Source organism: Oncorhynchus masou, chromosome 5, assembly GCF_036934945.1.
Source record: "Oncorhynchus masou masou isolate Uvic2021 chromosome 5, UVic_Omas_1.1, whole genome shotgun sequence".
In the NCBI taxonomy this organism is placed as follows: Eukaryota; Metazoa; Chordata; class Actinopteri; order Salmoniformes; family Salmonidae; genus Oncorhynchus; species Oncorhynchus masou.
Genome location: NC_088216.1, coordinates 77,442,380 through 77,466,305, shown reverse-complemented (window position 1 = coordinate 77,466,305; position 23,926 = coordinate 77,442,380). Strand labels below are relative to the sequence as shown.

At 48.6% G+C, this 23,926-nt stretch overlaps 1 protein-coding gene across 2 annotated transcripts in view; it reads right to left on the bottom strand.

Annotated features, from left to right (window-relative positions):
* Nucleotides 1-23,926, bottom strand: part of uba7 (ubiquitin-like modifier activating enzyme 7) — a 93,120-nt gene that overhangs the window by 758 nt on the left and 68,436 nt on the right. Inside the window, exons 22-23 of one of the 2 annotated variants that reach the window (XM_064966874.1) lie at nt 9,018-9,119; nt 2,552-2,643 (exon numbers count right to left, since the gene is read on the bottom strand). In XM_064966874.1, the coding sequence (XP_064822946.1) occupies nt 2,552-2,643; nt 9,018-9,119 (194 nt within the window). The remainder of the gene's footprint in view (nt 1-2,551; nt 2,644-9,017; nt 9,120-23,926) is intronic. The other variant, XM_064966875.1, reaches the window with a different exon arrangement.

Genomic DNA, 23,926 nt, shown 5'->3' with positions numbered 1-23,926 from the left:
GACCAAACCAAGGTTCTTTGTGTCATCTGGATCTTTAATACTGCTCCATACAGCCCACTAGGCCTGTAAACACAGGAAGCTGAATAGGGGCCAGGGCAGGGCCCCACAGCCCAGGATGTGGCTCCTGGAGGGGACATTTGTCAAAAGAGGCCCACTGTCCACACTGACACCCCCCTACCCCATCTTCCCCTTATCTACCCTTAGCTTCCTCAGGCCAGGCACTGGGCTCTCAAGGGACTGAGGTGTTAACATAAACCCCAGGAAGACATACGCTGTGTGTCAGGAAGAACAGCGGGAAAGGGGAGGAGGAGGCTCAGAGAGGTAGAGGGGGCGAGTGTCAGGAAGAACAGCGGGAAAGGGGAGGAGGAGGCTCAGAGAGGTAGAGGGGGCGAGTGTCAGGAAGAACAGCGGGAAAGGGGAGGAGGAGGCTCAGAGAGGTAGAGGGAGCGAGTGCCATGAAGAACAGCGGGAAAGGGGAGGAGGAGGCTCAGAGAGGTAGAGGGGGCGAGTGTCAGGAAGAACAGCGGGAAAGGGGAGGAGGAGGCTCAGAGAGGTAGAGGGAGCGAGTGCCATGAAGAACAGCGGGAAAGGGGAGGAGGAGGCTCAGAGAGGTAGAGGGAGCGAGTGCCATGAAGAACAGCGGGAAAGGGGAGGAGGAGGCTCAGAGAGGTAGAGGGGGCGAGTGTCAGGAAGTACAGCGGGAAAGGGGAGGAGGAGGCTCAGAGAGGTAGAGGGGGCGAGTGTCAGGAAGAACAGCGGGAAAGGGGAGGAGGAGGCTCAGAGAGGTAGAGGGGCGAGTGTCAGGAAGTACAGCGGGAAAGGGGAGGAGGAGGCTCAGAGAGGTAAAGGGAGCGAGTGCCATGAAGAACAGCGGGAAAGGGGAGGAGGAGGCTCAGAGAGGTAGAGGGGGCGAGTGTCAGGAAGAACAGCGGGAAAGGGGAGGAGGAGGCTCAGAGAGGTAGAGGGAGCGAGTGCCATGAAGAACAGCGGGAAAGGGGAGGAGGAGGCTCAGAGAGGTAGAGGGGGCGAGTGTCAGGAAGAACAGCGGGAAAGGGGAGGAGGAGGCTCAGAGAGGTAGAGGGGGCGAGTGCCATGAAGAACAGCGGGAAAGGGGAGGAGGAGGCTCAGAGAGGTAGAGGGGGCGAGTGTCAGGAAGAACAGCGGGAAAGGGGAGGAGGAGGCTCAGAGAGGTAGAGGGAGCGAGTGCCATGAAGAACAGCGGGAAAGGGGAGGAGGAGGCTCAGAGAGGTAGAGGGGGCGAGTGTCAGGAAGAACAGCGGGAAAGGGGAGGAGGAGGCTCAGAGAGGTAGAGGGAGCGAGTGCCATGAAGAACAGCGGGAAAGGGGAGGAGGAGGCTCAGAGAGGTAGAGGGAGCGAGTGTCAGGAAGTACAGCGGGAAAGGGGAGGAGGAGGCTCAGAGAGGTAGAGGGAGCGAGTGTCAGGAAGTACAGCGGGAAAGGGGAGGAGGAGGCTCAGAGAGGTAGAGGGGGCGAGTGTCAGGAAGAACAGCGGGAAAGGGGAGGAGGAGGCTCAGAGAGGTAGAGGGGGCGAGTGTCAGGAAGAACAGCGGGAAAGGGGAGGAGGAGGCTCAGAGAGGTAGAGGGGGCGAGTGTCAGGAAGTACAGCGGGAAAGGGGAGGAGGAGGCTCAGAGAGGTAGAGGGGGCGAGTGTCAGGAAGAACAGCGGGAAAGGGGAGGAGGAGGCTCAGAGAGGTAGAGGGGGCGAGTGTCAGGAAGTACAGCGGGAAAGGGGAGGAGGAGGCTCAGAGAGGTAGAGGGGCGAGTGTCAGGAAGTACAGCGGGAAAGGGGAGGAGGAGGCTCAGAGAGGTAGAGGGGGCGAGTGTCAGGAAGTACAGCGGGAAAGGGGAGGAGGAGGCTCAGAGAGGTAGAGGGGGCGAGTGTCAGGAAGAACAAGGCATAGACATGGAGGACCGGGGGAGAGCCAAGAAATTGTCTGTCGCTTTACAAAGCTATGCAGGATCTCCTGGATCTGATTAAAAGGGCCTGTTTCACTGTACACGTTCAGGGCTCCGAAACCCTGCTCTGTTTGTGAATATAGGGGTGGAGAAAGGAACATGTATACTCAGGGCCTGTCCTATCTGTGCGCACATGACTGAGCGAGTGAGAGAGAGAGCATCATAAGTCAAGTGAGTTATTTCAAGCCGTCGCGTGCGAGTTGCTTTGCGTATTGGTATGTGCATACCTTAACAACATACAGTAGGTACTGCCATGGCAAGACAACAGGGCATGGCTCACACTTGCTCCTCTCTTCACAGAGCACAGGAAGCCTACAGACTAGGAAGAGCCATATCTCAGTCAGCAGTCACTAGTGATGCACGTGACAGTGTGGAGATGAGTCCCCCCTTTTCTGAGGAAACAGCAGACAGCCATTGCCTGCTAAACAAACATCAGGGCTGCTGCATGTGTGTTTATGCCTGGCCTGGACATAACCCTTTTACCAAGCTCTTCCCACACGTTACCCCACTAGAAGACAGGCTAAGGTATGGTGATAATGTCTCGACTGGCTCAAAAGCTTTGTTTCAGGACATACCTCTTCACCAGCCTCTCCGTGTGATTGGAGCCAACATCGTACAAGACAGCATTCCCATAAAACAGGCCGGTGATCTCCAAGTTGTATGTTTGCTGCAAATTAAACGGTAATACCACATTACATTTAGTATCATGGAAGTAAAATGCACAATGTTCATTTTAAAAAGTTTAATTTTAGTTTGAAGTTCATAATCAGTATATATAGGTTAACATTAAACAAGATCCAATGAAAAGAGCATTTATAGAGTCCTATGGTCCAGTGGACTACAGCAGTCCAAGGAAGTGTTGCAGGGTCTCCAAAAATAAACCTGCCGATCTCAGAGACAGGATGTTAAAGGTTAGGGGAAACTGAAGCAACTTTGTTTTTGCCAAATGTTATTTTCTGTCTCAAAATAAACAGTGGGAGGAATCAACAAGCCAATCCTTTGTTTTGGACAGCTACATGTGTACTACACAGCATGTGGTCGTTGTGATGAGACAGTACAACTGACCTATTTGTGTGGTTGTCTCACCTAGCTATCTTAAAGGTTAACTGTCCCTTCTCTGGTTTTAAAAACAGCCATCAATAAGAGTCAGAAACATACATTCTAGTGAAATTGTGGGACCAAATGTACTACAAAGTGTAAATAGGAACATTTTGGTCATATAGTCAGTCCAAGGCCAAAACTGAGTTTTGTGAGTTCGTCATGACTAATTGGTATGGATTAATAAGAGCAGTGTTCACTAACACGAGAGAAGCAGCTGTGTTGATGGTGCTCTATAAGCTCCACGCGCTCTATCCAATCACAGCTCCCAGAACCTCCAGACAGTGAGACAGACCTGCCCATTACGCAGCGCCTCAGACTTGTTTACATAAGACAACATGTCTCTAATGTTATGTTGAAATAACCCATGGGCCTAAGCCCTTTATGGAGTGGCCACTTGCTGATGTGTTTGATAGTGTCAATCACTCCAGTCTGCCACTTTTTTGGGGCAAAATGAGAATTGAGACGATTACAGCGCACTCCTAGCCCAACTGCATCTTGTCAATATTACAAAATGATTTTGCAAGCATCTTGTCTCCCCGTGACATGTTTTGTAACATGATTCCCTACTACTTGCTAGCTTCAGTAACAAACGGAGTTGGAACTTAGCTAGCAAGTGATTTTGGGCACTGATAAAGCAAAAGCTACCCGCTGTTTATTTCCGATAGATAAGGAAGTTGTAGACATTGTTCTTGGGAATCAGTCCTGAGCGCGCAGTCAGACCAAATAGACTGTATGTAGTGCACTGACTCGTTTTTCAAGCACAACTTGGGAAATAATACACCAAACAACTAGCTAGATGTAAAATTGCGTGACTAAGTCCAAATGTATTTATCTAAGATTAATTCGGACTATTTTAAGTAAGTGACTATTTTGAGAAAAAGCTATGTTGCTGCCACGGTGACTCAGGAGGGACAAACAGAACTTGCCCGGGTACGATATGCGAACATGACACACCCACATCAAACCACATCCCTACAACAACTCGTTTGGCTTCAGTTATGGCCGCTAGCATTTCTTAATGAGCAATCTTCAAAATGAGGCCAAATCAGGTAGTGCAGTCTCCCTTTAAGACAAATGCACTAAGTGTAAGTCACTCTGGATAAGAGTGTCTGCTAAATTACTCAAATAAAAAGTATACCTCTAGATAACCCCCTGCTCTAACTACTATATGGATTCTAGTGTGTTTGGAAAGGACAAGTGACATTTTAGAAACACTCTGGAATTGATCAGACGCTGACAGTCAGGGAGAAAAAAAAGAGGTACATGCAGACAGGATCCGAATGCCTACAGCCACACAGTATCAGAATGCCTACAGGATCAGAATGCCTACAGGCAGACAGGATCAGAATGCCTACAGGCAGACAGGATCAGAATGCCTACAGGCAGACAGGATCAGAATGCCTACAGGCAGACAGGATCAGAATGCCTACAGGCAGACAGGATCAGAATGCCTACAGCCACACAGGATCAGAATGCCTACAGCCACACAGGATCAGAATGCCTACAGCCACACAGGATCAGAATGCCTACAGGCAGACAGGATCAGAATGCCTACAGCCACACAGGATCAGAATGCCTACAGGCAGACAGGATCAGAATGCCTACAGGCAGACAGTATCAGAATGCCTACAGGCAGACAGGATCAGAATGCCTACAGCCACACAGGATCAGAATGCCTACAGCCACACAGGATCAGAATGCCTACAGGCAGACAGTATCAGAATGCCTACAGGCAGACAGGATCAGAATGCCTACAGCCACACAGGATCAGAATGCCTACAGGCAGACAGGATCAGAATGCCTACAGGCACACAGGATCAGAATGCCTACAGCCACACAGGATCAGAATGCCTACAGCCACACAGGATCAGAATGCCTACAGGCAGACAGTATCAGAATGCCTACAGGCAGACAGGATCAGAATGCCTACAGCCACACAGGATCAGAATGCCTACAGGCAGACAGGATCAGAATGCCTACAGGCAGACAGGATCAGAATGCCTACAGGCACACAGGATCAGAATGCCTACAGCCACACAGGATCAGAATGCCTACAGCCACACAGGATCAGAATGCCTACAGCCACACAGGATCAGAATGCCTACAGGATCAGAATGCCTACAGGCACACAGGATCAGAATGCCTACAGGCAGACAGGATCAGAATGCCTACAGGCAGACAGGATCAGAATGCCTACAGGCAGACAGGATCAGAATGCCTACAGGCAGACAGGATCAGAATGCCTACAGGCAGACAGGATCAGAATGCCTACAGCCACACAGGATCAGAATGCCTACAGCCACACAGGATCAGAATGCCTACAGGCAGACAGGATCAGAATGCCTACAGCCACACAGGATCAGAATGCCTACAGGCAGACAGGATCAGAATGCCTACAGGCAGACAGTATCAGAATGCCTACAGGCAGACAGGATCAGAATGCCTACAGCCACACAGGATCAGAATGCCTACAGCCACACAGGATCAGAATGCCTACAGGCAGACAGTATCAGAATGCCTACAGGCAGACAGGATCAGAATGCCTACAGCCACACAGGATCAGAATGCCTACAGCCACACAGGATCAGAATGCCTACAGCCACACAGGATCAGAATGCCTACAGCCACACAGGATCAGAATGCCTACAGCCACACAGGATCAGAATGCCTACAGGCAGAAAGGATCAGAATGCCTACAGGCAGACAGTATCAGAATGCCTACAGGCAGACAGTATCAGAATGCCTACAGCCACACAGGATCAGAATGCCTACAGCCACACAGGATCAGAATGCCTACAGGCAGAAAGGATCAGAATGCCTACAGGCAGACAGTATCAGAATGCCTACAGCCACACAGGATCAGAATGCCTACAGCCACACAGGATCAGAATGCCTACAGCCACACAGGATCAGAATGCCTACAGGCAGAAAGGATCAGAATGCCTACAGGCAGAAAGGATCAGAATGCCTACAGGCAGAAAGGATCAGAATGCCTACAGGCAGACAGTATCAGAATGCCTACAGGCAGACAGGATCCGAATGCCTACAGCCACACAGGATCAGAATGCCTACAGGCAGACAGTATCAGAATGCCTACAGCCACACAGGATCAGAATGCCTACAGGCAGACAGTATCACAATGCCTACAGCCACACAGTATCAGAATGCCTACAGGCAGACAGGATCCGAATGCCTACAGCCACACAGGATCAGAATGCCTACAGGATCAGAATGCCTACAGGATCAGAATGCCTACAGGATCAGAATGCCTACAGGCAGAAAGGATCAGAATGCCTACAGGCAGACAGTATCAGAATGCCTACAGGCAGACAGGATCCGAATGCCTACAGCCACACAGGATCAGAATGCCTACAGGCAGACAGTATCAGAATGCCTACAGCCACACAGGATCAGAATGCCTACAGGCAGACAGTATCACAATGCCTACAGCCACACAGTATCAGAATGCCTACAGGCAGACAGGATCCGAATGCCTACAGCCACACAGGATCAGAATGCCTACAGGATCAGAATGCCTACAGGATCAGAATGCCTACAGGATCAGAATGCCTACAGGCAGACAGGATCAGAATGCCTACAGCCACACAGGATCAGAATGCCTACAGGCAGACATGATCAGAATGCCTACAGCCACACAGGATCAGAATGCCTACAGTATCAGAATGCCTACAGGCAGACAGGATCAGAATGCCTACAGGATCAGAATGCCTACAGGCAGACAGGATCAGAATGCCTACAGGCAGACAGGATCAGAATGCCTACAGCCACACAGGATCAGAATGCCTACAGGCAGACAGGATCAGAATGCCTACAGGCAGACAGGATCAGAATGCCTACAGGCAGACAGGATCAGAATGCCTACAGGATCAGAATGCCTACAGGCAGACAGGATCAGAATGCCTACAGGCAGACAGGATCAGAATGCCTACAGGATCAGAATGCCTACAGGCAGACAGGATCAGAATGCCTACAGGATCAGAATGCCTACAGGCAGACAGGATCAGAATGCCTACAGGATCAGAATGCCTACAGGATCAGAATGCCTACAGACAGACAGGATCCGAATGCCTACAGCCACACAGGCAGGCAGGAATAAACACACACGCACACTCAACCCTTTAGACTCAATCACCTGTAAAGGTATTGAATACATCTGTAGAAAGACTGGTAGTGCCCATCACTCATCGACAGCCAGATGAGCCCCCCCCCATCATCCCCTCTCCACTGCCCCCTCTTCACTTCAGTCCCATTGTGTTTGAAGAGATGAGGGTGACGAGGTCCGAGTAAGCTGTCCCAGAGACAAACCCTGCACGTCAGACTTTATGGTACGACAGACACATGAACAATGTTTACTGAACCAAAATATAAACACAATATGTAAAGTGTTGGTCCCATGTTTCATGAGCTGAAATAAAAGATCCCAGAAATGTTCCATATACACAACAAAATTATTTCTCTCAAATGCTTGTTTACATCCCTGTTAGTGAGCATTTCTCCTTTGCCAAGATAATCCATCCACCTGACAGGTGTGGCATATCAAGAAGATGATTAAACAGCAAGATCATTACACAGGTAATGGGGACAATAAAAGGCCACTCTAAAATGTGCAGTTTTGAGTCAGCGTAGAATTGGCATGCTGACTGGAGGAATGTCCACCAGAGCTGTTACCAGAGAATTTAATGTTCATTTCTCAACCATAAATCTCCTCCAATGTCGTTTCAGAGAATTTGTCAGTACGTCCAACCGGCCTCACAACCAGACCACGTGTAACCACGCCAACCCATGATCTCCACATCCAGCTTCTTCACCTGCGGGATGGACTGAGACAAGGCGCCTTGACAGCTGATGAAACTGTGGGTTTGCACGACCGAAAACAGTCAGAAACCTTCTCAGGGAAGCTCATCTGCGTGTTCGTAGTCCTCAGCTGTCTTGACCTGACCGCAGTTCAGCCTCATAACCGATTTCAGTGGGTAAATGCTCTCCTTCGATGGCCACTAGCACGCTGGAGAATTGTGCTCTTCATGGATGAATCTTGGTTTCAACTGTACCAGGGAGATGACAGACAGTGTCGTGTGGGCGAGTAGTTTGCTGATGTCAATGTTGTGAACAGAGTGTCCCATTGTGGCGATGGGGTTATGGTCTGGGCAGGCATAAGATATGGACAGGAACACAATCACATTTTATTGATGGCAATTTGAATGCACAGAGAAACTTTGACGAGATCCTGAGGCCCATTGTTGTGCCATTCAACCGCCGCTATCACCTCATGTTTCAGCATGATAATGCATGGCCCCTTGTCTCAAGGATCTGTACACAATTCCATGGCCTGCATACTCACCAGACATGTCACCCATTGAGCATGTTTGGGAGCCTCTGGATCGACATGTACGACAGCATGTTCTAGATCCCACCAATATCCAACAACTTTACACAGCCATTGAATAGGAGTGGGACAAGATTCCACAATCAACAACCTGATCAACTACATGCGAATGAGATGTGTCACATGAGGAAAATGGTGGTCACACCAGATACGGACTGGTTTTCTGGTCCACGCCTCTAGCCTTTTTTAAAGGCACCTGTGGCCAACAGATGAATATCTGTATTCCCAGTCATGTGAAATCCATAGATTAAGGCCTAATGAATTAATTTGAATTGACTGATTTCCTTATATGAACTGTAACTCAGTAACATCTTTGAAATTGTTGCATGTTGCAGAAGCCTGACCATTGCATATATTTGTGCTCTGAGTGTGTACAGCATCTGGCAATGTTTGTTTGAAAATGCATGCATACAATGCGTAGCTCTGTGTAATATGTATAACAGTGCGAGGCATGCAAGCTAAAACACGTTTCTATAATTGAAATATACAGTGCCAAACATGGTCTTGGCTGAGTAATAAAAGGGAGGCTGAGATACCTTCATGTGTAGCAGCAACTCTCCCAAGGTCATTTCCTGCCCACGGTCACATCTGCCATAAACCAGGAAGTCATCCCACAGGGAGTACTCCTTTTCTGCAACCTGCCGATAGACACAAAACACAATCAGAACACCTGTCACACCACACACACTAATCGGTCAGGAGAGAGGGAGCATGGTCTAATATCTTCCCAAAACAATAACAACTGGTTAATGGTCAACGTCAGACTAAGCTCAGCAGTGAGATCAGAATTCAACTAGTTACTCAACATTTTCAACAAAACAAGACAATGTGAAATGAAAAATGTAATTCAAACATTCCTCACGACACTGGAGGAACCCGGGGCCCCATGTCTGTCTCCACTAGGAGAGCAGTTAGGCCAGGGGTCTCCAAACCTGTTCCTGGAGAGCAAGCTACCCTCCTGTAGTTAGAACTAGCCTGATCCAGTTACTGTAATTATTAGAATCAGGTGCGCAAGATTAGGGTTAGAGCGCAAACCTACAGGACAGTTGCTCTCCAGGAACAGGGTTTGAGATCCCTACCCTAGACACAGTCAGGTCTGTCTAAAGCCCAAACACAGACTCCTCTGGAGTCACAGGGTGCTTGAATATTATATCTCACATTGGGAGAATAAACAGGAGGGCATAAATTAAAGTCCACACCTCTGTGAATATGAATCTGTGAAATAACAGCATAGGAACTTTCCAGAAACCTAGCCAGACAGCAGATCAAATAGCAGTAACAGTGAGGGGCTTTAGTCAAGAATTTTAGGGACCAATTTTTCTTCAGTGTTTTCCTGAATCAATGTGTAACATATATTTATGTATATACAGTGCATTTGGAAAGTATTCAGACCCCTTGACTTTTTCCACATTTTGTTACAGCCTTATTCTAAAATGGATTAAATTATCTATACACAATACCACATAAATGGAAATACATTTACTTAAGTATTCAGACCCTTTACTCAGTACTTTGTTGAAGCACTTTTGGCAGCGTTTACAGCCTCAAGTCTTCTTGGGTATGAAGCTACAAGCTTGGCACACCTGTATTTGGGGAGTTTCTCCAATTCTTCTCTGCAGATCCTTTCAAGCTCTGTCAGGTTGGATGGGGAACGTCAGCTGAAAAACATTCCCACAGCATGATGCTGCCACCACCATTCTTCACCGTAGGGATGGTGCCAGGTTTCCTCCAGACGTGACGCTTGGCATTCAGGCCAAAGAGTTACATATTGGCTTCATCAGACCAGAGAATCTTGTTTCTCATATTCGGAGTTCTTTCGGTCCCTTTAGGCAAACTCCAAGCGAGCTGTCATGTGCCTTTTACTGAGGAGTGGCTTCCGTCTGGCCACTCTACCATAAAGGCCTGGTTGGTGGAGTGCTGCAGAGATGGTTATCCTTCTGGAGGGTTCTCTCATCTCCACAGAGGAACTCTGGAGCTCTGTCAGAATCACCATTGGGTTTTTGGTCACCTCCCTGACCAAGGCTCTTCTCCCCGATTGCTGTGTGGCCAGGCGGCCAGCTCTAGAAAAAGTCTGGAGGCCAATGTATTCTTGGGAACCTTCAATGCTGCAGACATTTTTTGGTACCCTTCCCCAGATATGTGCCTCAACACAATCCTGTCTCAGGGCTCTACTGACAATTCCTTCGACATCATTGCTTGGTTTTTGCGCTATATAGACAGGTGTTTGCTTTTCCAAATCATGTCCAATCAATTGAATATACCACAGGTGGACGCCAATCAAGTTGTAGAAACATCTCAAGGATTATCAATGGAAATAGGATGCACCTGAGCTCAATTTTGAGTCTCGTAGCAAATGGTCTGAATGTCTGCCCGTTCATAAAAAGACTGTTTCTAAGTCTGGTTGTTGAACTGGAATAGTTTAGTCAGACCAGGGGATACAGGCAGGGTGGAAAATACAGATGTACTTTATCCTGTCCACAAGCTCAGCTTCCACTCCCCAAACCCTTCTTTTAGATATCACATATTCAAGAGGAAACACAAGTGTTGAAACACAACAGAAGACTTAATGTAAGTCAAAGTATCATTATAAATGTTAGGCTACAGGAGTGATTATTGAGTTGTGTACCAAACACAGATCATGTCATCAATGCATCCAGAATGCAACACTAATGCCAATGAGCGCTGTGCACTCTCATGTTACATTTACACCAACAGAAGGAGTGGCTGTCTGACACAAAGCCTGTTTAATAGGAGTAAGGAGAAATTACCAGAACATTGAACTTCTGTCAGTATCCTACTGAGCTATATGACGCTAAGCTCTTGGTGTGACTCCACCATCATCCTTAAGGTGTGCTGGCTTGGTGACCTCTGGTTTTATACCCTGATTACACCAGGCACTACATCTAGCGATCAAACCACCAGAGACCATCCATTTTCAATGGTTGGGAGGATACACAAGGACACATCCAGCGACTATGATCTCAGAAGCCAGAGTTCAGAAAGTCCCAAGGTTATGCAGATGAGCAGCGACACAGGTGTATAATAACCAATCGGAGAAGGGAGTCTTGGTAGCTAGCTTTGACTCTATGCTAGATGAAGTGATGTTATGCATGCTGTTGGGAAGATACACATACAAAGTGAGAACTTGAAGATTATTTTCTACTTTGTAGCTTTTGGTATAACTGGGCCGTAAGTGGACAAGAAGGAATGGTGATCCCAGAGAAGATCATACCGCAATGGCCGCTAACCCAAGCCACTGTTTATCTCTATAGGATCAATCCCAGTAGTCCAAACATAGACCAAGAATGCTTCATCTTCATGATCCAGTTAAAGCTCAGCGAACATAAACATTCCTGCTCCTCTGGCCACTGGACTGACATTACACTCCAGTGGCCTCACATGACCCATCTGTTTACCATCAACATCATAATCCTCTCCCCGGCTCCATCTGCACAACCGAAGGAAAGTGTCACGTCACCTGACCACGGCTCTGCCAGGGTTCCTCACTCCCAGGAGAATGTGTCAAAATATGTCACTTTTTGGGCCTAACCAACGCAGGATCTGTCTGGGGGTTTTGTGACAGATGAAAATTTGGCCTGAGACACCAATAACAAAACTAGAACAGAACCTGTGTCCAATTATCTGTGCTTCAGCAGCCAAGAGGAACGGTCAGAGAGTATCTTACAGTCTACTGTCTACTCCCACTGCCTGCCTGGTGGGGATAGAGTTCTGCAGACACACTCACAGCCTGCTACTCATATGGTCTTATTGGGTGTGTAGCTATAACCAGCAATGATCAAACAATGGGAGACGAAGGAATCATGGAATCTAACCCATCACCACATACTAAGTGAAGATTAAATGAAGATGTCAAATGATGTTGCTGCAGAGAGGATATGTTCCACTGCTGTACATCAGACAGTGGGTGACAGTGTTTGGTAGTAGCAGTGGTTTTGGGTGGATGGCAATGTTTGCCATAGTTAGCATTATGCATTTTGGCATTGCCAGTTTTGGAACAGAGAGGTTGTCTTTGCCAAGAAAGAGGGATTGTTTGAACTCTATAAAAACACAGATGTGAGACTTTGTCGTATTTGTGAAGAATTGCCTTGTTGAGCCTTTCAATAGAGATGGATGAGAGCAATGTTTGTAATTAAGGCCTTTGTGTAGATTGTTCAGAATATAAACTAGGCTATTTTTATCTCTCCCTCCCTCTCTCACAGGCCTTTCCAGAAACGCCACAAGGAGCCTTCAGCCAATCGGCCGCCCAATCAGACTGTATGTGGCCACGTGTGACGTCATCCCCTCACCGCCTCAGAGGGTATAAACACAAGCAAGAACGGTGGAAGTTAGAACCAAAACCGGCTGCTGCTGGAAACAATTACAGGGCTTGTAGACTCCTCTCTTAGACCCCCCACACCCCATCCAATGTTTCTTTGTGTTTGAATTCCTATAATAGAATACACAATCATCCCCACAGAACTATAAACTAAAAGAAAGGAACCCAAAATGGTGGACAACAGCCTTTGCTTTGATGGCTCCAATAATGTCACACATCTGAGGGAGTGTTCAATAAGGAAACCAACAGCAAGCCTGACGGCCTCCACTTACTGGTGATGCATAATGACAGGCTTGGTTGGTAATTAAATTATAACTGTCTTGAATCCTAATGGGTTAAAACTCTCGCTTGGCCAATCAGACATCATAGTGAACGTCTAGGCCCACAGGGCCTTAAAGCTAGCTGAGACATCAATGGTTATGTAAACCCCAAAACTGTCAGAGTATTGTGCTCAGATGGGACACTGCTTGGCTGCCACCCAAAGAGCAGCAATCCATATAAGGTCTTATGTCAGCACTATATACCAACGAGGGTGGATCTACAGAATAAACAGAGGACCGATGGTGGACAAGAGTGTGCTGTTCATGTCAAACACTGGCCCTCTGGAGTTTGTCCTGAGGTCTACTCTGAGACAGTCAGTGCAAAGCTGTTTAGAACCCGATCTGGCTGGTGAGTAGAGATGTATGAGACAGACAGACAGACAGACAGACAGACAGACAGAGAGAGAGAGCGAGACAGGCTGACAGAGACAGGCTGACAGATAGAGACACTCACGGACAGCATATGGCCCATGTGGAGTAGTCTCTGTTATGGACATGTGCATGTTTTCATGTAGCACTCTCCCTTCATCGAGCACAGCAAACATTCTCATCTGCTATCCACATATCAGAGCCTGCATTATTGCTGGGGCTCTCTACTCAAACACAGAAGAAACACACACCTGAGTATCAGTGTATGTATATCATAGGATTATTCACATACATACAGTGGGGCAAAAAAGTATTTAGTCAGCCACCAATTGTGCAAGTTCTCCCACTTAAAAAGATGAGGCCTGTAATTTTAATCATAGGTACACTTCAACTATGACAGACAAAATTATATTTTTTTTCCCAGAAAATCACATTGTAGGATTTTTTATGAATTTATTTGCAAATTATGGTGGAAAATAAGTACATACACATCAAAATTTCAGAGCAAGAAACATTACACCATTATCTATGCTTTCAAAATGTTGGCCTTCAAGTGCATTTCTCCCTTCATAAAGTACTACTGTACTCTCTCTAACCATCTATGAGTGAGAGGGATGCCACCAACTGATATTGTAAGATAGATAACCATGATCAGAAGTGTGTCCCTCTCCCAGACAGAGATGTTCCTCTCAGTTTGAGGCAGCTCTCCCTCTCTGTCAGGATGTCCATTTGAACACCCTGCCACTGTGCTGTTAGGTGTCTCCTCTCCATTCTGGCAGGAATCTGGGTGAGACATCCACTGAGGCTCCATAGCTACTTCCTGAAGAAAAGGAAACCAGGCTGTGGTGGCTTTCAGGACAAAAACGGACAGAAACTGAGATGTCTTTGTGAGACGCAGAGTATGTGAACGGATGATCTCTGCATTTGTGTTTCGCACCGTGAAGCATGGAGGAGGTGTGATGTGTGGGGGTGCTTTGTTGGTGACACTGTCAATGATTTATTCAGAATTCAAGGCACACTAAACCAGCATGGCTACCACAGCATTCTACAGCGATACGCCATCCCATCTGGTTTGCGCGTAGTGGGACTATCATTTGTTTTTCAACAGGACAATGACCCAACACACCTCCAGGCTGCGTAAGGGCTATTTGACCAAGGAGGAGAGTGATGGAGTGCTGCATCAGATGACCTGGCCTCCACAATCACCCGACCTCAACCCAATTGAGATGGTTTGGGATGAGTTGGACCGCAGAGTGAAGGAAAGCATGTGGGAATTCCTTCAAGACTGTTGGAAAAGCATTCCAGGTGAAGCTGGTTGAGAGAATGCCAAGAGTGTGCAAAGCTGTCATCAAGGCAAAGGGTGGCTACTTTGAAGAATCTCAAATATAAAATATATTTTGATTTGTTTAACACTTTTTGGTTGCTACATGATTCCATGTGTTATTTCATAGTTTTGATGTAGTCACTATTATCCTACAATGTAGAAAATAGTAAAAATAAAGAAAAACCCTTGAATGAGTAGGTGTGTCTACATTTTTTGACTGGTACTGTATATAGTCCACAACCCTTTACCAGACAGACAGATAGACACACACACACACACACACACCTCACTCTGCATCCATGCGAAGCCAGACATAAAACAGGGGGAAATAGAACAGCCTTTCATTAACAGACCGGACACATGGTCTAATGAACAGCAACACACACTTAGTATGACAGATAACAGAGCTCAGTGATAGACGAGATCCAGAAATAGCAACAACCCCTGACAGCAGATATACTGTACATGTTAACTAAACACATAGCTACACAGGAAGTTCAGGGAGCAGGGGTTCACAAGGAAGCTAGGGGGAGTTCTGCCATTGAACCACAGCACTGGAGAGATAAAGCAACCAGAATGGACCTGACTAAGTCACTGTCGAAGAGGACAATCGTGTGTGTTGGTCATTTTGAAAATGCCACATTTTCTAGCTGCTAGCTGTGGTACTGGGGCTGTAATCATGATGTAAGGCAGCAATCTGCCCTTTCACACAATGGCCCATTTTCCAAGGCAGGAACTGTTTCAGGGAGATAATCTTGATAAGTCCTCCTTCCTGCAGGGTGCTGCATTGTAAGAAAAGACAATTTCACACTGTAGACACAGCAACAGAGCCTGGCTAAAATTCTAATTAGAAACCAAACCATGAAAAAAATGGTATTGTATCACAGTTGAATGGATTCAACGTGTGCTTTAGAGGAGACTGATGGGGTACAATCAGTGTTCTTTTAGATCATAAAGTTATGACATAAAGTCCATCCTGTTTTCACCCTCATCTCTTTCTGTAGTCTTCCTCTTTCTTTTCATAGCCTCAAATTAGAGAGAGACAGCTTTCACATTTTCAAATATCCTCCTCACACCCGGCCAGAATGTGACAGGTAACTCCAGGAAATACCTCTCTCTGGGCAGCTCGCTCTTTCGAATGACAACAGCAATGAAACCAACTAAATAAGTGAACAATCAATTTCCTCTTGTCCCCGTTGAGTGCATCATGGCAGTATTACAAAGCTCCACTGACGTCCTCTCTACGTCACACTGAAACCACACAGGGCATGCCTGACTGTGATGCAACCCATGTGTCTAAATATCAATAACTGCCAGCTGGGTCACCACAGTGTCACAGGTTTTTACTACATGCTACCTAAGTGGTGTAGTAGCTTGCCAATTGTGATAATGCAGAGATGCACTTGTTTGTTTTCGATTGAATTGGTGGTTGTGTTGTGCATCTACAGCCTGGGATGATATTGATCATGATTTCAACAGGAGTACTGCAAGGAGGCAGATGGCAGCATAAAAGCCTCAACGTCCAAAACTTCTTCACCCTCTCTACTCTCTTAAGGCGTCCGCATACATCGGCTAGGCGAAGCGAACATCTATACTTTCATACCCGTAAAGTATGAGAAAAGAGAAAAAAATTGGCAAAATGTGCATGAAAACTAATCGTCTCTCGTTAAATGACAACAAACACTTAATGTTCCCATTTCTACTAGGAGTAGTACTGTTGACCAATCACCGACGATGCGGAGTACACTTAAACCCTCACGCAAGAAAGATACCAAATTAGGTCAAATATTATGAAGCAAACAGACCTTGACGACAATCCAATAAATACGTCCACTTCACACTGATTCTAATTCTGTGAATTAGCATTCATAGAATTAGAATGAGTGTCAACTGGCCATAAGAAACACACCCCATAGTTGACAGTGTCTGTCAGAGCAGAAACTATTTTTTTATTTTTTTATTTCACCTTTATTTAACCAGGTAGGCTAGTTGAGAACAAGTTCTCATTTGCAACTGCGACCTGGCCAAGATAAAGCATAGCGGTGTGAACAGACAACAACACACAGTTACACATGGAGTAAACAATTAACAAGTCAATAACACGGTAGAAAAAAAAGTCTATATACATTGTGTGCAAAAGGCATGAGGAGGTAGGCGGATAATTACAATTTAGCAGATTAACACTGGAGTGATAAATGATCAGATGGTCATGTACAGGTATAGATATTGGTGTGCAAAAGAGCAGAAAAGTAAATAAATAAAACCAGTATGGGGAAGAGGTAGGTAAAATTGGGTGGGCTATTTACCGATAGACTATGTACAGCTGCAGCAATCGGTTAGCTGCTCAGATAGCAGATGTTTGAAGTTGGCGAGGGAGATAAAAGTCTCCAAATTCAGCGATTTTTGCAATTCGTTCCAGTCACAGGCAGCAGAGAACTGGAACGAAAGGTGGCCAAATGAGGTGTTGGCTTTAGGGATGATCAGTGAGATACACCTGCTGGAGCGCATGCTACGGGTGGGTGTTGCCATCGTGACCAGTGAACTGAGATAAGGCGGAGCTTTACCTAGCATGGACTTGTAGATGACCTGGAGCCAGTGGGTCTGGCGATGAATATGTAGCGAGGGCCAGCCGACTAGAGCATACAGGTCACAGTGGTGGGTGGTATAAGGTGCTTTAGTAACAAAACGGATGGCACTGTGATGAACTGCATCCAGTTTGCTGAGTAGAGTGTTGGAAGCTATTTTGTAGATGACATCGCCAAAGTCAAGGATCGGTAGGATAGTCAGTTTTACTGGGGTAAGTTTGGCGGCGTGAGTGAAGGAGGCTTTGTTGCGGAATAGAAAGCCGACTCTAGATTTGATTTTAGATTGGAGATGTTTGATATGAGTCTGGAAGGAGAGTTTACAGTCTAGCCAGACACCTAGGTACTTATAGATGTCCACATATTCTAGGTCGGAACCACCCAGGGTGGTGATGCTAGTCGGGCGTGCGGGTGCAGGCAGCGAACGGTTGAAAAGCATGCAATTGGGTTTACTAGCGTTTAAGAGCAGTTGGAGGCCACGGAAGGAGTGTTGTATGGCATTGAAGCTCATTTGGAGGTTAGATTGCACAGTGTCCAAGGACGGGCCGGAAGTATACAGAATGGTGTCGTCTGCGTAGAGGTGGATCAGGGAATCACCCGCAGCAAGAGCAACATCATTGATATATACAGAGAAAAGAGTCTGCCCGAGAATCGAACCCTGTGGCACCCCCATAGAGACTGCCAGAGGACCGGACAACATGCCCTCCGATTTGACACACTGAACTCTGTCTGCAAAGTAGTTGGTGAACCAGGCAAGGCAGTCATCAGAAAAACCGAGGCTACTGAGTCTGCCGATAAGAATATGGTGATTGACAGAGTCGAAAGCCTTGGCAAGGTTGATGAAGACGGCTGCACAGTACTGTCTTTTATCAATGGCGATTATGATATCGTTTAGTACCTTGAGCGTGGTTGAGGTGCACCCGTGACCAGCTCGGAAACCAGATTGCACAGCGGAGAAGGTACGGTGGGATTCGAGATGGTCAGTGACCTGTTTGTTGACTTGGCTTTCGAAGACGTTAGATAGGCAGGGCAGGATGGATATAGGTCTGTAACAGTTTGGGGGGGGATGACTGCGGCAGCTTTCCAATCCTTGGGGATCTCAGACGATATGAAAGAGAGGTTGAACAGGCTGGTAATAGGGGTTGCGACAATGGCGGCGGATAGTTTCAGTAATAGAGAGTCCAGATTGTCAAGTCCAGCTGATTTGTACGGGTCCAGGTTTTGCAGCTCTTTCAGAACATCTGCTAGCTGGATTTGGGTATACGGAGACTTGATTACACACAGGTGGATTGTATTTATCATCATTAGTCATTTAGGTCAACATTGGATCATTCAGAGATCCTCACTGAACTTCTGGAGAGAGTTTGCTGCACTGAAAGTAAAGGGGCTGAATAATTTTGCACGCCCAATTTTTCAGTTTTTGATTTGTTAAAAAAGTTTGAAATATCCAATAAATGTCGTTCCACTTCATGATTGTGTCCCACTTGTTGTTGATTCTTCACAAACAAATACAGTTTTATATCTTTATGTTTGAAGCCTGAAATGTGGCAAAAGGTCGCAAAGTTCAAGGGGGCCGAATACTTTCGCAAGGCACTGTATATTGTCATGCAATACTTAATAGAATGATGTAACAACAGTAACACCCCGGTGTTGTTATGGATAACTAGGGCTTCATTAGCCCTCATCTGATGTTCAATACATGTAAATAGTACATGCTGCAGGCATATTTGGCCCTAGAGACCCATAGTCAGTGTGACATTTGACCAATCAATGCATGGCACTGTATTGATTCTAGAGCAGCTAGCAAGCTAGGAAGATCAGTATAATGGACTATAAATTAGATGACTGTTGCAGAACACAAGATCAGTAGAATGGACTATAAATGAGATGACTATTCCAGAACATAAGATCAGTAGAATGGACTACAAATGAGATGACCGTGCTAGAACATAAGAACTGTCCCAGAGGAACTGCTGAGCCTCAGGACTGCTCAGGGCCTCTCTACCGTAGGCCCCACGTCTCTGGCTTTAGCCCCAAACTCCCACAGACCGCAGTGGGAAACATGTAAGCATTAGCAGTAGCATTAGGAAAAGGCTCAAAAGATACACACAAATTACACACAACCTCAATTAGGAGGAAATGACTAACCAAGTCTTAAGAGCAGTGTGTTGGGATAAATACCCAGGAGGCCTTGTGGTGAGGAAAGGAAGCGGTGAATATGTGTTAATCGCCTGTGTCCGGCTGCAAGGAGACACTTTAGAGGGCTACAGTGAAACAGCCGTGGAACCACAAATCAGGCTGTGGACCTAGAGGCGTCAGCAGAGCCTAGGGGCCATAGAAGACAGAGAAAGAGAAAAGAGAGGAAAACAGAGTGAAGTAAGTTAGATGGAATTGGCAGACAGGACAAGGGGAGACACACATGCATATGCATACTCTGCATACATGTCAATTCAACCACAGACAAACACAGCCCAGACAGGAAATGAGTTATCCACTAGGGACTGGTGTGACACAGGAAGTGTGTTCCTGCCAAACCCAGCCCTGACCTGCGAGGTGGTGCCCGCCTGACCTTCTCGCTTGACCTGTTCTCAGGCTGCCATGGTTCAGTGAGGACTGCGTTGGGGGGGGTCACTCCAGATCCAAACCATCCCCCCCACCACACGTCGGCCCCATTCAGCCGAGCCACTAGTGCTTCTACATATGGTTCCATGTGTTATTCTGCTTGCTTAGAATATACTGGTGTTCTCCCTGGTGATTTGATATGATCGGAGGTTCTTGTTGCAGGTTTTTAGCTTACATTACAAAAATCACACGTTATGAAGCTGTGGGTGTAGAAATCATGCAAAATAAAGATTTCTTTGTCCTATCATATTGCATAACAACATGAAATCATATTTTTTCTTGGTCATTGGATCCCTAACAAACAACACCTTGGCCTATACGCACCCCCGGACTTCACCTTGGCCTATACGCACCGCGGGACTTCACCTTGGCCTATACGCACCCCGGGACTTCACCTTGGCCTATACGCACCCCGGGACTTCACCTTGGCCTATACGCACCCCGGGACTTCACCTTGGCCTATACGCACCCCGGGACTTCACCTTGGCCTATACGCACCGCAGGACTTCACCTTGGCCTATACGCACCCGGGACTTCACCTTGGCCTATACGCACCCCGGGACTTCACCTTGGCCTATACGCACCCCGGGACTTCACCTTGGCCTATACGCACCCCGGGACTTCACCTTGGCCTATACGCACCCCGGGACTTCACCTTGGCCTATACGCACCCCGGGACTTCACCTTGGCCTATACGCACCCCGGGACTTCACCTTGGCCTATACGCACCGCAGGACTTCACCTTGGCCTATACGCACCCCGGGACTTCACCTTGGCCTATACGCACCCCGGGACTTCACCTTGGCCTATACGCACCCCGGGACTTCACCTTGGGCACTTCACCTTGGCCTATACGCACCCCGGGACTTCACCTTGGCCTATACGCACCCCGGGACTTCACCTTGGCCTATACGCACCCCGGGACTTCACCTTGGCCTATACGCACCCCTGGACTTCACCTTGGCCTATACGCACCGCGGGACTTCACCTTGGCCTATACGCACCGCGGGACTTCACCTTGGCCTATACGCACCCCGGGACTTCACCTTGGCCTATACGCACCCCGGGACTTCACCTTGGCCTATACGCACCGCAGGACTTCACCTTGGCCTATACGCACCCCGGGACTTCACCTTGGCCTATACGCACCCCGGGACTTCACCTTGGCCTATACGCACCCCGGGACTTCACCTTGGCCTATACGCACCCCGGGACTTCACCTTGGCCTATACGCACCCCGGGACTTCACCTTGGCCTATACGCACCCCGGGACTTCACCTTGGCCTATACGCACCCCGGGACTTCACCTTGGCCTATACGCACCCGGGACTTCACCTTGGCCTATACGCACCCCGGGACTTCACCTTGGCCTATACGCACCCCGGGACTTCACCTTGGCCTATACGCACCGCAGGACTTCACCTTGGCCTATACGCACCGCAGGACTTCACCTTGGCCTATACGCACCGCAGGACTTCACCTTGGCCTATACGCACCCCGGGACTTCACCTTGGCCTATACGCACCGCAGGACTTCACCTTGGCCTATACGCACCGCAGGACTTCACCTTGGCCTATACGCACCCCGGGACTTCACCTTGGCCTATACGCACCGCAGGACTTCACCTTGGCCTATACGCACCGCAGGACTTCACCTTGGCCTATACGCACCCCGGGACTTCACCTTGACCTATACGCACCCACTTCACCTTGGCCTATACACCCCGGGACTTCACCTTGGCCTATACGCACCCCGGGACTTCACCTTGGCCTATACGCACCCCGGGACTTCACCTTGGCCTATACGCACCCCGGGACTTCACCTTGGCCTATACGCACCGCAGGACTTCACCTTGGCCTATACGCACCCCGGGACTTCACCTTGGCCTACCTACGCACCCGCACCCCGGGACTTCACCTTGGCCTATACGCACCGCAGGACTTCACCTTGGCCTATACGCACCCCGGGACTTCACCTTGGCCTATACGCACCGCAGGACTTCACCTTGGCCTATACGCACCCCGGGACTTCACCTTGGCCTATACGCACCGCAGGACTTCACCTTGGCCTATACGCACCCCGGGACTTCACCTTGGCCTATACGCACTTTCACCTTGGCCTATACGCACCCCGGGACTTCACCTTGGCCTATACGCACCGCAGGACTTCACCTTGGCCTATACGCACCGCAGGACTTCACCTTGGCCTATACGCACCCCGGACTTCACCTTGGCCTATACGCACCGCAGGACTTCACCTTGGCCTATACGCACCGCAGGACTTCACCTTGGCCTATACGCACCGCAGGACTTCACCTTGGCCTATACGCACCGGGACTTCACCTTGGCCTATACGCACCGCAGGACTTCACCTTGGCCTATACGCACCGCAGGACTTCACCTTGGCCTATACGCACCCCGGGACTTCACCTTGGCCTATACGCACCGCAGGACTTCACCTTGGCCTATACGCACCGCAGGACTTCACCTTGGCCTATACGCACCGCGGGACTTCACCTTGGCCTATACGCACCCCGGGACTTCACCTTGGCCTATACGCACCCCGGGACTTCACCTTGGCCTATACGCACCCCTGGACTTCACCTTGGCCTATACGCACCCCGGGACTTCACCTTGGCCTATACGCACCCCGGGACTTCACCTTGGCCTATACGCACCCCTTTCACCTTGGCCTATACGCACCCCTGGACTTCACCTTGGCCTATACGCACCGCGGACTTCACCTTGGCCTATACGCACCCCGGGACTTCACCTTGGCCTATACGCACCCCGGGACTTCACCTTGGCCTATACGCACCCCGGGACTTCACCTTGGCCTATACGCACCGGGACTTCACCTTGCCTATACCACCGGGACTTCACCTTGGCCTATACGCACCCTTCACCTTGGCCTATACGCACCCCGGGACTTCACCTTGGCCTATACGCACCCCGGGACTTCACCTTGGCCTATACGCACCCGGGACTTCACCTTGGCCTATACGCACCCCCGGACTTCACCTTGGCCTATACGCACCCCGGACTTCACCTTGGCCTATACGCACCCCAGGACTTCACCTTGGCCTATACGCACCGCAGGACTTCACCTTGGCCTATACGCACTTCACCTTGGCCTATACGCACCCAGGACTTCACCTTGGCCTATACGCACCGCGGGACTTCACCTTGGCCTATACGCACCGCAGGACTTCACCTTGGCCTATACGCACCGCAGGACTTCACCTTGGCCTATACGCACCGCAGGACTTCACCTTGGCCTATACGCACCGCAGGACTTCACCTTGGCCTATACGCACCGCAGGACTTCACCTTGGCCTATACGCACCCCGGGACTTCACCTTGGCCTATACGCACCCCGGGACTTCACCTTGGCCTATACGCACCCCTGGACTTCACTTTGGCCTATACGCACCCCTGGACTTCACTTTGGCCTATACGCACCCCGGGACTTCACCTTGGCCTATACGCACCGCGGGACTTCACCTTGGCCTATACGCACCCCGGTACTTCACCTTGGCCTATACGCACCCCGGGACTTCACCATGGCCTATACGCACCGCAGGACTTCACCTTGGCCTATACGCACCCCGGGACTTCACCTTGGCCTATACGCACCCCGGGACTTCACCTTGGCCTATACGCACCCCTGGACTTCACTTTGGCCTATACGCACCCCGGGACTTCACCTTGGCCTATACGCACCGCGGGACTTCACCTTGGCCTATACGCACCCCGGGACTTCACCTTGGCCTATACGCACCCCGGGACTTCACCATGGCCTATACGCACCGCAGGACTTCACCTTGGCCTATACGCACCGCAGGACTTCACCTTGGCCTATACGCACCCCGGGACTTCACCTTGGCCTATAC